Here is a 21,003-nt window from a genome sequence, read left to right on the forward strand (position 1 = left end):
GTTGATTGCACATAGAGGATGACATGCGGGTCCCATTTAGCAGCAGCGGTCTCAACGTTTCCAAGGCGGCAAGGGATCAAAAGAAAAAGGAAGTAGCCGGAAATCGGGGGTCAAAAAAAATCCAAGAATAGAAAGAATTTTGGTTCATAGAGGATGACATGCGGGACCCATGATCCCGCATCGTAAACGGCTCGATCGGAGAACGTTGAACGAGATGGCGCGATCGAGAAAAAACAATACCGGAGAGGCTGCCATCCGGGCCCTACATCCCTCGGCGGTGCGGATTTGCGTTGACTCGGCCGGCGAACCCGAGATTTCGAGATGCACCACGTCCCGGGCCACCATACGCGACGTTTTGGCCGCTTTCGTCGGGCTAGGTGGCCTCAAAAACGAGAAAAAAAGTTTTGACATGCACCACGGAGGGACCAAAAATCGTCGGCCATGGTACACCAGCAACCACGGCGCGACTTCAACTTCGTCGGCCATGGCAACTTTTCTTGTAGTGAGAGAGAACCTAAAAATATCTCTTTCTTGGAGTTATGGTTTTCCAAGCCCGAAACTTGAGGCCAACCTCTAGCTAAGAACTTCCAGATCTAAGCTGAGAGTTGGCTAAGTGTAAGACCTCTTTGTTTAGGACCGGAAGATTGGACCTGAAGCTCCAACAGTTGGATTTGGAGGGGCCTATATAAAATTTTCTTCTCCATGAGAAGGTTACCTCTCTTGTCTCTCTCCTTCATTGTTGCCAAATCTTAAATTGTGTGGATCTCTCCCCAGCCAACCAAATATGTTGATCATCTAGTGTTTTGGGAAAGAAGACCAAGATCCACCATTCCACCAAAGAAAATCCAATCCCCTACTATCCATTCTGGATCTTGTTACTATTGGGTGTCTGTGCGCCCTAGAGAGAAGAGGACACCACATAGATCATTCACATCGGTGTAAAGCTTTATGATGTTCTTGGGAGCCTCGAACTAAATTGTGTGGATTAACCTAACCTTGTCTGTGAAGGTTCAGTTACCGCATCCAAGGGCAATGCATAGTAGATTTTGGCACATCGCAGTGTGTGAGGGCACGTGGAGAATAAGATGAGCCATTGTGGCTATTAGTGGGCATCATGCCCCCACACCTCTTAAGCGAGGATGTAACACTCTCAAAGGTGTGAATTTCGGGATACATCATCATCTTTCATTTTGCGTTAATTTCTATTCTTCACTTACTTGTTGTGATTTTTTAATTGGTTATTTTGCTTTGCTACTTGTATCTTGTATTGCTTGTGTATCCTTGTCATATAGATCTAGTTGTATTACGTAGAAAACTTATATTCAAGTTATCCCTAAATTTGAAAAGAAACTAAAATTCAGGTTTCTTCATCATAGACCCTGCACTAGTCGACCGAACACGCTCCTAAAATGGCCTGACATGACACACGACAAACCGTTTATAAATGGGCCGTGTCGTGACGGCCCAAAAAACTGACTTCGTTGATAAGTATGATACGCAAGTTAAAAAGACGGGCTCACGTGCTCTTTTCAGCCTTTTTTGGATGTTTCTCCCTCTGGTGTTTTTTTTGGCTGATTAATTTAAAAATCATTTTAAAGTTAGAAAAATCTAAAAAAAAGCAAAAAGAGGCGTGTTGTGTTGGGCCGTGCCCGTGCCATGCCAGGGCCGGGTGCCGGTAGGAGGGCTTCATTCCGCCTGGTACCATGGCAGGCCGTGTGCCGGCACGGCTCGTTTACTAGGTACCGGGCCTGTGCGGGGCCGAAAATCCGTGCTTGCAGGCCGGCCCGCAGAGTAGGGCTAGCTATATTCCCAAGTCCTAACCAAGACGTGGCGCCGGCGAGTTGCAGCGGTGGTGGGCTCCCTCGCTGAACCCGGCAAGCAACGACGCCGCCGTCTTCCTCCTCCGCCTCATCGTGGTACGCGTCGTGGCAGGGGGCCTTGAGCCCCGCGCCGCCAGGCTCAACCCCGTCTCCGACGATTGTCTCCTCCGCGACCTCAGACGGGTGGTCCTCGACGACGACGCGCTCGCGCTCTTCCTCCTCCGCCTTGACAAGCCAAGCGCTCCTTGTCTGGCTTCGCCACAAGTGGCTCCACCTCCTTGCATTCTCCTGCAGGTCTGCTTCTTCTTTACTCAGTCTTCCTATGGTAGAGGTTATTTCGCTGGCTTCCTCTCTTTTTTCCCCCGAAAATAAAAGGTAACTAGCATTCTAGCAAGTAGCAACTCGTCTTAGATTTGATTGATTTGAGCAGGAGAGATTCTACTTTGGAGTTTGGACAATCCTTGGTATTAACTTAGATAATTAGGCTACTTAATTGTTTAGGACGCTCTTCTTCATTCCTGGAAGAGAGCAGCATTGATCATGTACCAGGACAAGACATGGACATAACAGATTTTGGTAGCCATCCTGAACTGCTGGTCAGGAACTGCAGTTCATTGGTTTCCTTCAAGAACAGTGACTGTGATGTTCTATAGCTATCTGCAAATGTTCTGAATATTATGCCACCAATTCATGAAGGATCACTTCCATGTTATAGCTAGTATGATGCCCCTGTTTCTTTTGTACAAAAATGCACACATAATACTAGAGACTCCCAGTCAAACGGTCACATGTTTTTGTTGTAGCTCGCCTCTTGTTTAACCCAAGTTAGAGCATCTCCAGTCGCGTCCCCCAAACGGCGCCGGATCGAGCATTTGGGGGCCGTGTTTCGTTCGTGCCGCGTTTGGGGGACGTCGCTCCCCAGCCACGTCCCCCAAACGTCACCCCCAAACATTAAAATATTTTTTTTTTGTTTTAATAGATAGAAGAAAACTCTGTACTAATATTCAAATCGGTGCAACATAAACAAATTACATATAAAACTTCGAAAACACATAATCAAATTACATATAATTTTTTTAAACTACTACTTCTTCTTCTTCTTCTTCTTCTTCTTTGATGGCCCCGCCTCGTCGTCCTCATCACGGTGGCGCTTCCTGCTCGTCACCTCTTCTGAAGAGGCGGTGTCGGTCGACGCGTCAGAGGAACTTGTGTACTCCTTGTCGTCGACGGTGCTCGTTGGCTGCGCCTTGGCCTTCGCTTTCGCGTCCGCGTCCGCCTTCGCCCGGGCCGCCGCCGCCTCCTCATACCCTTCCTTCTCCGCCTCCTCCTCCACGGCCTGCCATTCCTCCGCGTTGTCCAGTGGCGGCGGGGAATCATCGCCGATGTTGGGTGTACGGACTCTGTCCCACCAATGGCGCCATCTTGGAGACTTGCCCTCGGTGTCAGTGTCTGATGGAAGCCCAGAGAGGCCGCTCATCGTGAGAAGCTTGGATGAATGGCGGCCGGTTGAAGATCCGAAAGCCTACGTACGGGTCTTGTTGAGCGCGGATGAACGGTGGCGCAGAAGTCAAAGAGAGTGGTGGTTGCTCTTCCGAGGAGTTCGCGCTCCATTCCGGCGGTTGGCGCGTCGGTCGACGCGGTTGCCAATGCGACGGTTCCCCTTCCCGGCAACTGCACCGTTGCTACGTAGGCGGCGGTTGAGCGTCCGAGCCGCTGACGCGTCGGGCCCGCGCCTCCTCGCCTCTCATTTCGTTGTGTCCGGCGTGCCCAGAGCATCCCCTGTGTAGAGGGGACGGGCTCGGGGCGCCGGACACCGTATTGGGCCGCGCCGGACAAAAAGGACCTTTGGGGCTTGCGGCTGGGAACGATTTTTTGTCCGGCGCGCCCCAAATCCCTTTGGGGGACGGTTTGGGGGACGCGACTGGAGATGCTCTTAGGAATGTGTATTTAGAGCACCTCCAGCCGTTGGCGCTCCCACGACCAAATCCGGCGCTAAATATCGCCGGATTGGACGAAAGTTTGGCGTGGGGAGCACCGAACTTCCAGCCGCCCCCCAACTATACGCCCGAAGATTGGCGTTTTTGGCTTTATTTTCACAAATAAACTCATAGTTCGGCGAATTTGAAATTTTTTGGCCAATATTTGGCTTGTTTTTACAAATAAACGTTACAGTTCAACAAAGCAAGCAAATAATTTAACAAGTTTTGAAACAAATCGAATGGACACTAGTTGGTGTTGCATCGAAGCCTCCATATGTGCTCCACCAGATCATCCTGCAGTTGTTGATGCAATGTGGAGTCTCGAATCTCCTGACACATAGCGATGAACGAAGCCCACGATGCCGGCACCTGGTGATTAGGCTGTGCAAGAGGACCCTCTCTGTCATATGGTGCAACTTGCTCTCTCAGAGGAACTGGATATTTTCGCTCATTCTCAATAATCATGTTGTGTAAGCACACACAACAGTTCATCACCTCCCACATCTGATATTTGGACCAAGTCATAGCGGGGAATCGGACTACAGCAAATCTCTGCTGGAGGACACCAAATGCACGCTAGACGTCCTTTCGGCAACCTTCTTGTTCCTTGACAAACTCCGCCTCCTTCGGGAGGACAGGGCTTGAGATAGTCTTCACAAATGTTGCCCACTTTGGATAGATACCGTTTGCAAGATAGTATCCCTTGTTGTAGTGCCGGTCATTGATCACAAAGTCAATCGGGGGAGCATGACCCTCAACAAGCTTGGAGAAGATCGGCGAGCACTGCAAGACGTTGATGTCGTTGTTGGATCCCGGCATACCAAAGGAGTGCCAAATCCAGAGATCATGGGTAGCCACTACCTCAAGTATCACGTGCAGCCTATTTTGTGACCCCTGTACATTCCCTGCTAGGCAAACGGACAGTTCTTCCATTTTCAATGCATGCAGTCAATACTTCCAAGCATCCCCGGAAATCCTCGAGCTTCATTGAAAGCGAGGATCTGGGCAGTGTCTTCGACAGTGGGTGATCTCAAGTAGATGTCCCCGAACACTGCTATCACCGCCCTGCAGAACCGGTAGAAACAATCAAGGGCGGTGGACTCCGCCATCTGAAGATAGTCACCAGGAGCTCCATATGCCAGCATCCGCATAGCCACTGTGCACTTTTGGAGGGCGGAAAACCCTGCCATGCCGGTGTAATCCAACTTGCATCTGAAGTAGGAGTCGTAGTCTCGAAGGGCATACACAATTTTCAGGAAGAGCTTCCGGCTCATCCTGAAACGATGCCTAAAAACAGCCTCACCGTGCAATGGATTGCCGGCGAAGTAGTCGGCGTAGAGCATGCAGTAGCCCTCCATTCGCTGCCTCGGCTTGCACTTCCGGCAACCTGGTGCCGACCCACCACGTCGACCAATGGCTTTCTCTGCGTACAGGCCAGATAAGCAAGCTAGGATCAACATGTGCTCCTCGTCATGGGCGGCGGCTGCCATCTCTTCTTCAAAAAGCTCGGCGAACATCTGCTCCTCCTCGTCGTCCGAGTCCATGTCCGCCCAGGCAAATGGACGAACACCTTTCGGGCGTGGTCGACGCGAGGCGCGACGCGAGGAGTTGCTCGACGGCGGAATATAGGCAGACGGGAGGAGGGACGGTGGAATATAGGATGGTGGGAGGAGGGACGGCAGAGTGTAGGCAACCAGCTAGCGGATTGGCGAGGGGTGGTGCCGGTGGAGCTACGAGAGGGGAGGGGGATTTGCGACGAGAAAGTGGTGGGGTTCGCGTGTTCTCTCGCCGACAGAGCGGGCCCATCTCCGCTTTTCTCTCGTCCGGACTCCCCGAGCGCACCCCGGGAGGCCGGGGATCGCCTGGGCTCTCCGGATGGATTAAGGGCCTTTTCCAGTGGAAAACGAGGAACCGGGGGCGCGGTTGGGCCGAATAACGCCGTCCGGATGAAAAAAAAGGGGTGCCGGGGGGCTCGTCAGGGAGACGGCTGGAGGTGCTCTTAGTGTCAGCCTTTCAGAAAAAGTCAGATATGTGTTAGCTGCCTTCTAGAACACCGGTGTTTTTCTTTATTGGAATGAAAAGAGGAGGAAAGAGCTTTGTTCTATGCTCAAAAATCATGTGACATGCCAACATATACAATTCCATTTATCCTAAAAAAGGGAAAAATTATTTGGACAGCAAAATATAATTCCTGTATACAATATCTTGTCAATCATGCCCAAAAAAAGCAGAGGAGAATGTTTGGCCAAAGGAGCCAAGCAAAAGCACACCGAGTAAATCGCCACTGTTTGATGTTCCGGAATTTGTTTTCATAATTGGACTAAAGCCGATTTGTCAATTACTCTTCTTGTAATCAGCACTGGGGAAGATCTTTGGGTGGTGGAATTAGAGTCTCACTGGGCCCTTTCCCATTGTCCACCACAAATACCATCTTGAGTCCCCACGACGTGTGTACCTCGAAATGGCAATGCATAAACCAAACACCTGGAATATAACAACAAATCAAGCAGCTCGTGTTAGGAACAAAAAATAAGGGTGTTACTACCTTAAGAAGTGTAGCATTAACATATATACCTGGGTTATCAGCCCTAAATCTGATTGCTGTCCAGCCTCCGGTAGGAACTCCAATGGTGTTTCTCTCAACGGGATCGATGAGGTTAAATGTTAAAGGGGAGGTCTTGGGGTTGTAATTCCCAACACCCCTCCCAACCACAAAAAAGTTAAAGCCATGCAGATGGATTGGGTGGCTTTCTGTTGATAGGATCCCCGTATCCTGGAGTAGGACCTGCACTGAAGCATTGTATGGCAGCCTATAAACCCTGGTTCCATTCATGGTTTGAAGGTTTTTTGGGCCGCTTCCTGTGTAGTTGAACTTGTGTGGTGGTGTTGCTGGGAAGTCTTCTGTGAACACCCCTGGAATGTTGTAATAATTTGCTTGGAGAATTGGGGTGGATGGCATAACGAATGTCAGATTGTTGATTGCGCCTACCACTCTTGTCCCATTAATGCAGTTCGGGCATGGATTGACACCCACACCAATGGTTAAGAAAAGTGAGTGCTCTACTGTCTGTGGCACATTGGCTGGGTACTCCTTTGAGTTGAGGCTTCGGAGTGACTCAACGAATTTCGACGCAATAGGGGTGGCATTTTGCGGTGGTGGCTTGACGAAAGTTAGGCGTGCTGTAGCAGAGATGGTGTTGGCATAGTTCAAGATAGCTGTGCCTGTTTTGTTGTCAACCTGTAAGGGAGCATCCATGAAGGGAGAGACTGAGAGAAGGTAACGGCCAGCACTTTGGTCAGCAGTCACAAGGACATTGGTGGTCTGGCCTGGAGTGATGAGCAGGATATCGGTTTTATATGGCTTGGTATAGACTGCATCAACCTCAACCACAGTTAGTTTGTGTCCGGCAAGCTTCAAGAATAGGTCGTCATTAAGCGCCGCATTGATGATCCGCAGCATATATGTCTTGCCATTTTCGACATTGATCTTGAACCCGTCTGCCCAGAACATGCATCGCGAAAGCATTTTTTACTATCTTGTAGAAAATTTGCACAGTATATTGAAACAACAGTATGTTGCAGCACCTTCATTCATACCTTGTGAGGAGGCACAATCAGACATCGGACCAGGGTGGCCGTTGATGGTGTGCGAATCAGAAATATTGGGTCCTACACCTAGTTGCATGGCCTGGTTAATTACAGTTTCTGTGTCTGCTTTCCACCATTCCCCTGTAGCACATCATCAAGTAATGTAAGTGCTAAATGGGTTATTCTCAATTAATAACCATTATGAAGATCAATTCTGCATATACCTAGGACAACAACTGCCTCCTTGTGAGGAGCAGGAAAGGGGTAGGGCACTCCAAGCTTGGGGAGGATGACAATAGCACCATGGACAGTAGCCCTCAGCCAGTTGATATGGGCATGCCAGAAAAGTGTACCACGTTGGCCGGTAACGGTGAAATTGTACAGAAAGCTGCTCCCTGGCTGGATTGGGCACTGTGTAATGTAGGCCGGTCCATCATACCACCCGGTCCTGATCTGCCTTACCCCATGCCTGATTATGACTTGGTTAGAAAGCTATCTATGTAGTATGTTGCAGAAATATGATCTATATTTTGTTTATATTTCCTTATCAAATGAAAGGTTGTCTTGTTCGGAAAAGGAAATCAAGCATGGTTTCTTAGATCTAATGCAAGAGTAAAGCTACGTTCTTCTATTGTTTCACTGACGTAACTTCTTTCACAAAGAATGGAGTATACAAAAATTATTATAAGTCCTCATAAGTCGACAACATGCCAGAAAGTTTGAGGTTGTCTTATGTGTGATCGCTTGCAATCGCCACTCTAAGGTTGTAGTTTTCTGCTATATATTGCAGTTCAAGCATGGAGGAGTAATGAAACACTTCTTTTGCGGGGTATGAAGCACTTACCAGTGGATGGTAATGTTGTGAGGTACATGATTGACGACCTTGACAAGAACATTATCGCCTTCTCTTGTATAGAGGGCCGGCCCCGGGAACTTGCCATTCACTGTGAGGATGGGCTTGGTTGAGCAAAGTCGTGTCATGTTCCTCATAACCACCTGCACAAGTCAAATCATAGTAAACCATTATGGTAGCTTGAGTTCTGTAGCCACCTCAGGGTACAAGGGTGGCCATTTTGTCATTTTTGTTGCCATGGCTAATTGTTGCAACATGGGAGCCATGAAGTGAGCCCCAGCATACCATGCATGGTTGTCATAGTTATATTTCATCTAGAAGGAAAATGCCATAGCTAAATGGCGGCAAAGAATGCACTGCATACTCTGTATCTACATGCCGATATGCTATTCAACCCTGGCTACATGCATAAAAGAGTGAAGTGTGCACAGTCATTAACTATGCATTGCTCCTCCCGTATGTATATTTGTCATTTTTATGAATGCATATGCTCGTATTAAGATTCTCACATTGAACTTGTAGTGTCGGGTGATTGCGTGGGCGCTGATAGCCTGAAGCAGGAAGCAGCTGACCATGAGGAGCTCACTAAGACGACGAGGTGTGGCCATGCTGCCTTATCAGAGCTAGCTAGCTTACTGATCGCAGACAAGGACGACAGTGCTTTTGAGCTGAGATAGTATGCCTGGTTGCATGGAATGACAGAACAAGCATGGTTTTAATGGCCCAGGAAAGGGCTCAATTTTGGGCGGCTATTGGGTTTGTAGCTGCCATGTCGTTTTTAATTCTAGGTGAGAAATCCTTGCTTGACAAGGCTAGCTAGCCGCAGATTGCAGGTAATTTCTTCTTTATTTTTACCTCAAAGTATGCAAAGGTAGCACCCACTTGCACTTGGCTAACTATGTTGCATAGAAATTGGGTAATATCCATGCCGGTGATGTAGATGTCGCCAGCTGCAATGTATCTACCTTTCCTAGATTTGGAGTTTGGTTCCCTGTACCTGTCCTCTGCTCACTAACAAGAGCACTTGCCCTGTTGACTAGCCTGCTAGCTAGTAGGAGTGTCACTTAATAGGCATCAATCTTTAAGTAACTTGCAGTTCACATCCATGTACTACGTATGTATATGTATGTGCATGTACATGCAACCCACAACAACATCTGAACCTTATAGCCTAGCATAGAGCAGCCAAAACAAACACAGATCCTCAGTTAACTTTACGGCAATCGGAATTTCATTAATAAGAAGAATGTGACAAGTGAGCTAACTGAAAATGTTAGTGCTGTGTAGGATCTCATGCCACTGTATCTGCATCAGATCATCAGATCACTAGCTAGATCTAATTAGGTTTGATGTGTCATTTAGATTGATAATGTAGCCAGTGTACTAGTTGCAACCAGTTAGTGTTTGTGCACACAAAAATTGAGTAATTGATTGATTGATACATGTGTATGCGAGTTCTCAGCTGTCGGTGTACAAGAGAGTGACAGGGAATTTAGCTAGGGGATGCAGATGGCAATCACCTTTGGTGACATGGAGGTGATGAATCATGGATATCTAGTAAGTGGTGCGTGTGCGTTTTTCTTTTCATTTCTTTTTGCCTAATTTTTAACTTTATATTTTTGCTTGAGCTTAACTGAACCATGGATATTGGACCGCAGATCGTTATGTAGTTGAGAAGTGCTTGTCTGTGTAGGTAGCTAGGGAATTTGTTTTTGCCTTCATGGGTGGCATTTGTCTGAGTGGCGTCTGTTTTCCTTTGATTGATTCAAAGCCAAGCTAGAGCTAAATCCAACTCCACCTGGCTCTGGCTAGGTAGTCGGCAGGCAACGTATCGACCTTATGCAGCAGAATGAAAATGGATTTTTTTTCTTTCTTTGGAAAAATAAAACTTTGAATTCTTTTTTCGGAAGATCGGTAAAGTATGGCGTGACACTCAGATTCCTGTGATAAAACTGAACCGTAATTCTTCCAATCTGACAACCGAACAAACCAACAATATTATTCGTCCTCTTTCTCGACCACCGAGGAGATCAGGAGAGGATATGACACTACACTTTTGATGTAACCAACACAACACTTCCCTTGTCTTCACTGTTACCGAACAACCTCGAATACCGATCGATCCCCATCTCCCCCTGCCTGTGTCTGCTGAGATTTTGTCATGTTCCAACTGGTTATCGATGAAGCTTAATATAACTCAATGTAAGTTTCATTTAACCTTGTCAACTAAATCAGTGGCGGATGCAAGGTTTTCATTAAGCCTGGACGCACTGTAAGCCCAGCCAATTTTTATCAATTTTTTATATCAAATTTTCATTAAAATAGGTTGCGCCTATTTTAATGAAAATTTGATAATTTTTTTTGATAAAATAGGTTGCGCCCAACATAGCCGGTCTCAAGCCCGGGTAAAGGAGGAGGGTTGTGATAGGCTTGGCGAGCCAACGTAAAAAACTCAGCCACTCTTATGGAGATGAAATCCAAAAGATTTTCGTTAATCCAAAAGATTTTCGTTGGGGTGTAACCCTCTTAGCGATGTGTCATATCGGAACCCGGGTGTGGTGTCAAATGGGCAAGGGCCGGGTCATCACTCCCTAGGTGGCGCGCCGTATCTTGATCTGGATACGGTGGCAAGTGAGCAAGGATCGGGTCGTCGCATCCTTAGTGGTGCGCTACATCGGCGCCCGGGTGTAGTGAAAAATGAGCAAGGGTCTTTGCATTTGACTCGACGAGTGCGAACGGTAAGGAAGCTAGCCGAGCCTAGGAGGTTTCGCTTAGGTAGCTGGAACGTAGGGTTCCTGACAGCTAAGCTTCGGGAGCTAGTTGATACAGCGGTGAGGAGAGGTGTTGATATCCTTTGCATCCAGGAGACCAAGTGGAGGGGACAAAAGGCAAAGGAAGTAGAGGATATCGGCTTCAAGCTGTGGTATACGGGAACGACTCCAAACAGAAATGGTGTAGGCATCTTGATCAACAAGAGCCTCAAATCTGGAGTGGTAGACGTCAAGAGATGTTATTAGCGCTTATCCTGGTCAAGCTGGTAGTTGGGGACTTAGTTCTCAATGTTATTAGCGCTTATGCCCCCCAAATAGGCCACAATGAGATCACGAAGAGGGAGTTCCGGGAAGGCCTAGAGGACTTGGTTAGGGGTGTACCCAGTGGCGAAAAGCTCTTCATAGGAGGAGACCTTAATGGACACGTGGGTACATCTAACGTAGGTTTTGGAGGGGTGCATGGGATTTTTGGCTATGGCATCAGGAATCAAGAAGGGGAAGATGTCCTAAGCTTTGCTTTAGCGTACGACATGATCGTAGCTAACACCTTCTTTAAAAAGAGAGAATCACATCTAGTGACTTTTAGTAATGGCCACCACAGTAGCTAGATTGACTTCATCCTCTCAAGGAGAGAAGACAGGAATGTGTGCCTAGATTGTAAGGTGATACCTGGAGAGAGTGTTGTCCATCAGCATAAGCTTGTGGTGGCTGACTTCCGCTTTCGAATTCGTGTCCTACGGGATAAGCGTGCGAAAGTCGCTAAAACGAAGTGGTGGAAGCTCAAGGGGGAGGTAGCTCAGACATTCAAGGAGAGGGTCAGTAAGGAGGACCCTTGGGAGGAAGGAGGTGATGTGGACAATATGTGGATGAAGATGGCGACCTGTATTCGTAAGGTGGCCTCAGAGGAGTTTGGAGTGTCCAGGGGAAGTAGAAGCGAAGTTAGGAATACCTGGTGGTGGAACACTGATATCCAGAAGGCTATTAAGGAGAAGAAGGATTGTTTCAGACGCCTGCACCTGCATAGGAGTGTAGACAACATGGAGAAGTACAAGATGGCAAAGAATGCCGCAAAGCGAGCTGTGAGTGAAGCAAGGGGTCAAGCGTATGAGGACCTCTACCAGCGGTTAGGCACGAAGGAAGGCGAAAATGACATCTATAGGATGGCCAAGATCCAAGAGAGGAAGACGAGGGATGTTGACCAAGTCAAATGCATCAAGGACGGAGCAGACCAGCTCCTGGTGAAGGACAAGGAGATTAAGCATAGATGGCGGGAGTACTTCGACGGGCTCTTCAATGGGGAGACTGGGAGCTCTACCATTGAGTTGGACAACTTCTTTGATGAGACCAGTAGGCGTTTTGTGCGGTGAATCCAGGAGTCCGAGGTCAAGGAGGCATTGAGAAGGATGAAGGGAGGCAAGGCAATGGGCCCTGACTGTATCCCCATTAAGGTGTGGAGAGGGCTCAGAGACATAGCGTTAGTATGGCTAACTAAGCTCTTCAACTCCATTTTTCGAGCAAACAAGATGCTAGAAGAATGGAGACGCGGTATATTAGTACCAATCTTCAAGAACAAAGGGGATGTTCAGAGTTGTACTAACTATCGTGTAATTAAGCTTATGAGCTATACAATGAAGCTATGGGAGAGAGTCATTGAGCATCGCTTAAGACGAATGCCAAGCGTGACCAAAAATCAGTTTGGTTTCATGCCTGGGAGGTCGACCATGGAAGCCATCTTCTTGGTATGACAACTCATGGAGAGATACAAGGAGCAAAAGAAGGACCTTCATATGGTGTTCATTGACTTGGAGAAGGCATACGATAAGATACCACGACACGTCATGTGGTGGGCCTTGGAGAAACACAAAGTCCCAGCAAAGTACATTACCCTCATCAAGGACATGTACGATAATGTTGACAAGTGTTCGAACAAGAGATGGCGATACCAATGACTTCCCGATTAAAATAGGACTACATCAGGGGTCAGCTTTGAGCCCTTACCTATTTGATTTGGTGATGGATGAGGTCACAAGGGATATACAAGGAGATATCCCTTGGTGTATGCTCTTTGCGGATGATGTGGTCCTAATCGATGATAGTCGAACGGGGGTCAATAGGAAGTTAGAACTATGGAGACAAACCTTGGAATCGAAAGGTTTTAGACTTAGTAGAACTAAAATGGAGTACATGATGTGCGGTTTTAGTACTACTAGGCACGAGGAGGAGGAGGTTAGCCTGGATGGGCAGGTGGTGCCTCAGAAGGACACCTTTCAATACTTGGGGTCAATCCTGCACAAGGATGACAAGGATGGGGATATTGATGAAGACGTGAACCACCGGATCAAAGCCGGATGGATGAAGTGGCGCCAAGCTTCTGGCATTCTTTGTGATAATAGAGTACCAAAAAAGCTAAAAGGCAAGTTCTATAGGACGGCGGTTCGACCCGTAATGTTGTATGACGCTGAGTGTTGGGCGACTAAAAGGCGGCATGTTCAACAGTTAGGTGTGGCGGAGATGTGCATGTTGAGATGGATGTGTGGTCACACGAGGAAGGACCGAGTCCGGAATGATGATATACGAGATAGAGTTGGGGTAGCACCGATTGCAGAGAAGCTTGTCCAACATCATCTAAGATGGTTTGGCCATATTCATCGTAGGCCTCCAGAAGCTCCAGTGCCTAGTGGACGGTTAAAACGTGCTGATAATGTCAAGAGAGGACGGGGTAGACCAAACTTAACATGGGAGGAGTCAGTAAAGAGAGATCTGACGGACTGGAGTATCACTGAAGAACTAGCCATGGAAAGAGCCGCGTGAAAGCTTGCTATCCCTGTGGCAGAACCATGAGTTGGTTACGAGATCTTATGGGTTTCACCTCTAGCCTACCCAACTTATTTGGGAATAAAGGCGGCCAGGACAGGTGCCCGGGCTTAGGGTCGGTTGGGTCGACCTATGAACTAAACGAACTAGTCTAATACTAGTATACGGATAAAACCTGGCAACTAATTTTGTTACTCCCTCCAATTCATATTACTTGGCACTCGTATGGATGTACCTAGAACTAAAATATGTCTAAATCATCTATATTAGTATCAACTAATATGAACCGGAGGGAGTACAAAATTTTGACAACCTTGCGAAACCTAGCAATGTTACACTATTCTTTTTTCCTATAATAGAGATAAATAAGAGAGTGTCTGAATTGGATCAACCCTCTCAAGGTGAAGATCTCAACATGATATCCTCCATTTCACCGATACATGGTTATGTTAAGAGAAAACCAATAAAATATACCTCGGAGTGGAATTTAGGCCCAAGAAGCAGGCAGGTTTAAAATAGGCAAATTCAGCCTCCAAGTTCATGCTAACGGATCATTTAAACTGGTTGTGAAAAAAAAGAAGGATCCAAGGTTATGACCCCATTTATTGGTTCACGGGAAGAGAATTGAGGCGGAGAGTTTGCTAGCTCAGATCCAGATGTAAAACTTCTACGGAGTACTAGTTTCTTCTTCCGCGAAAAGAAACTAGAGTTTGAATTTGATTTCTCTTGAAACTGCAATCGAGCAAGTGAAACCAAAAAACAGAAAAGAAATCATTGGAACCGGTGCAAAGCAAAGGTTGATGGAGAAAGCAAAGGGGGCAGATTTCACTCGTAGAGTAGATAGACACTACTATTCTGCTCAGCGATTTGTCACGACAGACGCTCTGCTGTGTCTGCTACAAACGATAGAATAGACTGAAGATACGCCTCTAAGTACGCACATTCAGTTTTGTCTTCTCTGCTTCCTTCCGTGCAGGATGCAGCTGCAGCTGCAGCAGGTCTTTCTTTTTCTTTCCAGAGATCCGATTAGGATTTGCTTTATTTTTGTTACTGGATCGTCTCAGTATTCATTTGTGATGTCTCTCTGCTCGCTAGCCTATGTATCCCTGGCTTAGATCTTCTCAATGTGCATGCACATGTTCTGAATTCTTTTTATGAATCCAAGATTGTCTGTCTGGTTTATTCAAATGCTAAAGATCAAGCTCAACTAACAAGCAGTTGGACCAATACTAATAAACACAAATATTACTATCTGTACGGAATTTGCTTTCTTTTCCACTTCCTCCGTTACATAATAAGTGTCATGGTTTTAGTTTAAATTTAAAATAAAATCACGGTATTTATTATGGACTGGAGGGAGTACAATCTTCAATGAAGCTACTTTTACTCCGGAGAAACAAAAAATGACCAAACTTTCTTTGATATCACTCCTCACATGGATGCACACATAAATCATGATGCACAAAGCAGAGAGGGGACGTGCACTTCTTGTTGAGTTCAGGCCATATATAAGCTCTCAGATCAGAGTTACATGTGCTAATCCCTACACCCTACTTCAGCTGCTAAGGTGTTAACCGTTCAATGAGGAGACACCAGCCAGTTAGCGCCTAAATCTTAATCTACTCCAGGCGTGCATGACCGTTGGAGGATTAAAATAATAACCAGGATCATATCGGTCACACGCTATGTGTTGGATCTTTACCATTTTATAATTAAAGTTTTGGTCGTTTGATGAGGGTTATAGTCACCATTTCGCACGGTGTAGGCGTGATGTCGAGTCAAAATCCTACTCGATCTCGAGCGTGCTACTTTTCGTGTTTCAAATCATGTACCTTCGATTCTGTTCATATGTTTGTTTGGTTGTTTTGCTTCGCCGACTGTGCTTCGATACACCCCTCCTCCTAAACTCAAACACAACAACTGCTGAAATGATCGAAACCCCTTCATAAATAAAGGCAAGATGGTATTTTACGCCTAGTTAATGAATAATTAGTTTGTAAGTTAGCCATGTAGGAAGCCTTGCGACCTCACATATGTACGGATCCGTATATGTAGGTCATGTGTACGCACGAAACCTCTACGACGGTGGTGGGCACCGGCACACGCGAGGATAGCTTGAGTTTTCGCCATCTAACTTGCCCGAGGCTGAATGAGAATTGATGCCAGACATATTGCTGAGCATTTGCTTTGCAACGACAAAAAACAATGTTTCGTGTTGAATATTAGTATGGAAATTATGATTTCTAAACGTGCATTAACATACAAGTCTACACGATTCTTTGTTGTTATTGTTTTATTTTGTTTGGCAAGGGGTTAGTTTAATTCAATACGTGTGTTGTTGCTTTCAGATTGAAATTAATCGAAGACCCCATCCAGACCATGCATCCTGTTGCTAACTCGCACACAATGATGATGCTGAATAGCAAGGTGGACGGACAGCAGCATTAGCTAGCAGAAGCTGGTAGGTAGTACAATCCAAAGCAAGGCAAAGCAGGCCGATCGATGGATCATAAGAGGAAGTGTTAGCATGCATGCATGGATGGAAATTATCATTCATGATGCTGCATTCTTGGGAATATTATCATTATATATCCTGGTCCATCCAGCTAATAATTTGCTATGGCGATGCATCAATTTCACCTACTACTATTGTGCTGCACCCAGCTGTGTTTATGATTTCAGTGATTAGAGGTTAATTAGAGCATCTCCACTCGCGTCCCCCAAACCGTCCCCCAAACCGCGCCGGATTGAGCGTTTGGGGGACGTGTTTCGTTCGTGTCGCGTTTGGGGGACGTCGCTCCCCAGTCGCGTCCCCCAAACAAAATTTCGCAAATTTTAAACTTGACTAGATTCGATTAGATTCGTCCAAACTTACATAGATTCGAACGAAATTTGACTAACTTTAAAACTAAACCTAATCTAGAACCACTTGCGGCGGCCGGAGGCGTCGTAGTACTCGCCGGAAGTTGTACATCTCGTCGGTGACGACCTCTCGCTTGACGCGCTCGTCGACGGGCTCGTCCACGGGCTCGTCCTTCACCAAGCCGCTTGGTCCTGCCTCGCCGTCGTCGGTGAGGTCCACCGGCGGCTTGCCGGAGTCGCGGATGGACATGGCGATCGCCGCGTCCAGGTTGCCCCTCCAGGCGTCCTTGTCGTCCATGGACGCCGGGAACGCCGCCCGCCGCCCCGGGCGGTCCTCGGGGTCGTCGGCCGCCGGCGATGAGCGCTCGTCGCCGCTCGTACTCCGCCGGCGGCGCCGCTCGCGACGCTTCCTCCGGCTCCTCCTTCACCTCCGGCTCGGGATGAGGAGGGCGCCGCCGCGCCTCCCTTGCTCGCCGTCCGCTGCCGCTACCGCCACGCCTCGTGCTGACGGGCGTCGCCGGCTCCTCCTCGACCTCCCGTTTGGGAACGGTATACGGCGCCGACCGGTACGACGACGACGGCGTCGATCGCGCCGGCCCCGAGGAAGAAGAGTGCGAGGAGGACGAGTACGTCGTCCTCCTCGGCTGCCATTGAGGAGACGGCGGCGGCGACGACGGCATCTCCGGCCGCGGAGCGCCGTTGCGGAGGCCGCGGATGACGTTCTCGAGGGTGCGCCCGGAACGCCCCGCAACGAGGCGCGGCCTTCCTCGTTCCGAGCTCGTTGGGCCCGCCGATGAGCCCGTCGGTGCTCGTGCATCTCGACGTCGTACTTAGCCTTGAAGTACGTCGTCCACCAGTCGTCGTTGTCCTTGGCCGCCCATGTCGGATCCGCCCGCTCCTCGGCGGTGAGTTGAGCCCGACGGGCCTTGATGGCGTCCCGCCATTGCCGCGTGTCCGGCTTCGGCGGCGGCGGGATGCCAATGCCGTTCACGGCCATCTTCCGCCCGCCGCCGCTTGGCGGCCCGCACGTCCGGCGGGACCGGATACCGGCGTGGTACGGCGCCCACGCCTCCGCCACGGTGAGGCCGCCGCGGCCGAGCCGTTCGCCGCGGCGATCTTGCGGGAGGACGAGCTCGACATTTTTTGAGCGGCGAGGAGAGGATCCGGGAAGGGAGGCGGCGGCGACGAGAAGGATTATGATGAGCGGCGATAACCGGAGGGCGTCTTAAAACAGCAGCGGCGGCGGGTGGTTGCACGCAATAACTCCGGCGCGGACGGCCACGCGGCCATGCACGACGAGACGCGTCCTCGCGTCGCTCGGGAAAACAGGGACGCCATTAACGTCGCTTGACCAAAGGTAGGCGACGGGGTTTTAGCCTTCCGTGCCGCTGACGCGCCGGGCCCGCGTCGGTTGGCCCCGCTTTTCGTTGTGTCCGGCGTCCCGGAGCGTCCCCGTGGGACGGGGACGGGCTCGGGCGCCGGACACCGTATCGGGGCGCGCCGGACAAAAAAGGGCTTTGGGGCGCGCGGCTGGGAACGTTTTTTTGTCCGGCGCGCCCCAAATCCCTTTGGGGGACGGTTTGGGGGACGCGACTGGAGATGCTCTTAAGGTGTTGGCAACTTGGCATGCATGTTTTGTGATCCAATTGATAGCATGGCTGCTTCAGTAGAGTTTTTTTTTGTGTAGCCGAAAATGAACTGGACAAAGTAGTAAGTGTGAATTTATGAAATCAAAGGTTAAAGCAATGAACTGAAACAAAAAAAAAATGTAGGAAGTTCTTGCAGGAATGAGCAACAAGAGTCCAAGATGGGGGAAAGGGTAAAGCAAAAGAGAAGAGGGACAGGGGCAAGAAAGGAAAAGTGAAAAAAGAAAAGGAAAGGAAAGGAAAGGAAAGAGGTCACCATCACTGCCCCTGCCTGATGAGGTCTGTCTCTTTTGCCTGCTCAGCTCATCAGTCTCACAGCCACTCTCAGCTCAAACAGCAGTACATCACAACAGGAGAGGGGATAGAACACAAGAATCTTCCATTCCATCTCATCTTGTCTTTCTCCCACATCACAAGATCACAAGATTTTCTTTCTTTTTAGTAGACATAAAAAGAAAGAAGATCAGTCCTCTTAAGTAGGAATTCAGTTCACCAATGGTGCAGTCTTGCGCTTGGTAGATAGATACTCCTAGTCGTAGTCCTAGATAGAGTGAGTTTGTTAGCGCGTGAGTAGGGATATGGATCAGCCCATCTGCGGCCTCCACCCGGGCATCGCCGTCACCGGCTTCTGCTCCGCCTGCCTCCGCGAGCGCCTCGCCGGCCTCCACCCCAGCGACCCCGCCGACCCGGCGGAGCTCCGCCGCTGCAAGTCCTTCTCCTACGCCCGCTCCGCCGCCGCCTACTTCGAGCCGCAGCGCCGCTCCTGCGACGTCCGCGGCGCCGCCGCCCTCTTCCAACAAGAACCACCGGGCGACCTGGAAGATCTTCCACCGACAGCGATGAGGCCGATGAAGGACCACATCAACCAAGAGAAGAAGGCCGCCGGCACGTTCGGGGGATTGGGCAAGAAGTGGCAGGAATGGCGCCGCAAGAGCAAGGTCAAGAAGCAGGAGCCGGGGCCCACTACCAGCATCAGCAGCGGCAGGGCCGCCATGCCCGTGCCGCACGAGGATCCCCGGCACCGCAGCTTCCGCGACGCGCGCTCCGAGGTCGCCGTCGACGCGCTCGGCCGGCGCTCCGTCGATGTGGACGCCGCCCTTTTCTCGATGGACGCCGGCCGCATCTCGGTGGATGAACAGCCCCGACCTTCCTGCGACGGCTACCACGGCGTACGGCCACGCCTGCCCCCAATGCTGTCCCTGGTCGAGGACGCGCCCATCCCGCGCTCCGACGGCCAAATCCCTGTGGAGGAAGACGACGGCGCCGAGCCCGGCGGCTGCGCCCAGACAAGGGACTACTACCTAGACTCCTCCAGCTCCAGCAGGAGGCGCCGGAGCGTGGACCGCTCCTCCTTCTCCAGCCGCAAGTCATTCTCTGATGCCAGTGATCTGCCCAGGATGGTCGCTGGTGCAAATGCCAATGCCAATGCCCGGGTTTCGCCAGCCATCGGCGCCGAGTTCTACCAGTACCATCACGCCCAGAGCCAGAGTGTTCTTGACCACAATCAGCACTGGGAGCAGGGACTGTATAATTCTCATTCTCTCCGGGACCGGGATGATGATATGTCCGGGAGCTTGGATTCAGCGGCATTCCGTGGCGGCATCCCTCTGCCGGCGAAGAAGTCTAAGAAGGGGATCAAGGGGTGGAGCATCTGGGGTCTCATAAATAAGAAGAGCAGCACCAAGGAGTCTGAAGCTACAAGTCTAGCCAACCGATCATTTTCAGAAAATTGGCCCGAGCTCCGTGCAAGGGGGTACAATGGGCAGATGCTCAGGTGCAACAGCAGTGTAAGCGCGAGAAGCTCGTTTGGCAATGGTGGAGCAGCGATGGGCGTGGCGAGCGGGAGGAGGAGCAATGTTGAAATGCATGTAAATGGCTTAGGGAGGATGAGGAAGGACGAGGTTTTGCTCGAGAGGAATTTCAGTGCAAGGTATGCGCCTTGCACGGGTGATAATGGCGGGATTCCTATTCCAGTGGGAGGAGGTAACCAGTTCAGCCGGCGAAATCACAATGGCATGTCCGGGAAGGGAAGGCCCGCTCGTTCATCGAATTCATTGCCCCGGAGCGCGCTTGGAATGTACTGATCTAGAAGTGATAAAGGCAGGTTTATGTGCTTTTTTTTCATCTTCTAATGTGCCTTGGCTACAATGTTCATAGCTGTGGTAGCGTCATCAGGATCATACTTTTGTTAGGCTGAGAAGAAAAGGAAACTGGTGATGGTGTTGGATTATACCTTACTTAGGGTCTTATTTCCTACTGGGCTTGGGAGTGGGGTATAGCATTTAACTTTACACCCTTGTATAAGATATGCCATATGTATGTTTGCTTTTGTCAGTTGAATTCAAGTTAGCATTCTGGCAATACTATGTGTTCATAGCATGATGTAGGGGCTATGAAATCGAATGCCATAATTTGGCCTGGTGCTTTAAGATGTTATTGATCTAGATTTAGATTGGCAGCAAGAAATTTGCAGGTTCCTTGTTACAGCCTATTAGAATCTAGAATGTCAGATTTTCTTCTGCTCCTGCTATTATTGTGTCGTTTCTGCCCCCAGAAAATCCTAAAGTATGCAAGGGTTTTCTTCCTGCTTACTTGTGGAATTGTAATCCGTCTACTTATGTTTACCGGCATGATTCACATCTTCCTCTGTGAACGTGTGTTCTTTTGTTA

At 49.2% G+C, this 21,003-nt stretch overlaps 2 protein-coding genes and 1 long non-coding RNA gene across 4 annotated transcripts; 2 read left to right on the forward strand and 1 right to left on the reverse strand.

Annotated features, from left to right (window-relative positions):
* The first annotated feature begins 1,949 nt into the window (after positions 1 to 1,949).
* On the forward strand, positions 1,950 to 9,175 carry LOC124699084. Its single transcript, XR_007001254.1, has 2 exons — positions 1,950 to 2,114; positions 8,763 to 9,175. It is a non-coding gene; the product is annotated as an uncharacterized LOC124699084 (long non-coding RNA).
* LOC124699083 (laccase-22-like) lies at positions 5,984 to 8,884 on the reverse strand. 2 transcript variants are annotated; one of them, XM_047231451.1, is made up of 6 exons: positions 8,750 to 8,884; positions 8,232 to 8,383; positions 7,612 to 7,856; positions 7,397 to 7,528; positions 6,374 to 7,297; positions 5,984 to 6,283 (listed from the first exon to the last, which is right to left on the reverse strand). In XM_047231451.1, the coding sequence occupies exons 1-6, from the start codon at positions 8,846 to 8,848 to the stop codon at positions 6,153 to 6,155; spliced, it is 1,683 nt and encodes a 560-aa protein (XP_047087407.1). In that variant the 5' UTR covers positions 8,849 to 8,884; the 3' UTR covers positions 5,984 to 6,152. The 2 variants fall into 2 exon arrangements, with proteins under 2 accessions (XP_047087407.1, XP_047087408.1); XM_047231452.1 differs by lacking the exon at positions 8,750 to 8,884 and having other exon boundaries at positions 7,612 to 7,835; positions 8,232 to 8,377.
* Positions 9,176 to 18,911: 9,736 nt separating the features above from the next.
* Positions 18,912 to 20,748, forward strand: LOC124696153 (protein OCTOPUS-like). The gene has a single exon (XM_047228920.1). The coding sequence runs from the start codon at positions 18,912 to 18,914 to the stop codon at positions 20,415 to 20,417; it is 1,506 nt and encodes a 501-aa protein (XP_047084876.1). The 3' UTR covers positions 20,418 to 20,748.
* The last annotated feature ends 255 nt before the right edge of the window (positions 20,749 to 21,003 follow it).

The sequence above is a fragment of the Lolium rigidum genome, chromosome 3 (assembly GCF_022539505.1).
Source record: "Lolium rigidum isolate FL_2022 chromosome 3, APGP_CSIRO_Lrig_0.1, whole genome shotgun sequence".
In the NCBI taxonomy this organism is placed as follows: domain Eukaryota; kingdom Viridiplantae; phylum Streptophyta; class Magnoliopsida; order Poales; family Poaceae; genus Lolium; species Lolium rigidum.

Bases quoted from the DNA above. Each gene is read 5' to 3' on its own strand.
- LOC124699083 (XM_047231451.1), bottom strand. From the start codon at position 8,848: ATGGCCACACCTCGTCGTCTTAGTGAGCTCCTCATGGTCAGCTGCTTC. The intron at 7,857-8,231 runs GTAAGTGCTTCA...AGTCATAATCAG, and splicing joins CACAACATTACCATCCACTG to GCATGGGGTAAGGCAGATCA. The intron at 7,298-7,396 runs GTATGAATGAAG...TGTTCTGGGCAG, and splicing joins TGATTGTGCCTCCTCACAAG to ACGGGTTCAAGATCAATGTC.
- LOC124696153 (XM_047228920.1), top strand. From the start codon at position 18,912: ATGGATCAGCCCATCTGCGGCCTCCACCCGGGCATCGCCGTCACCGGC.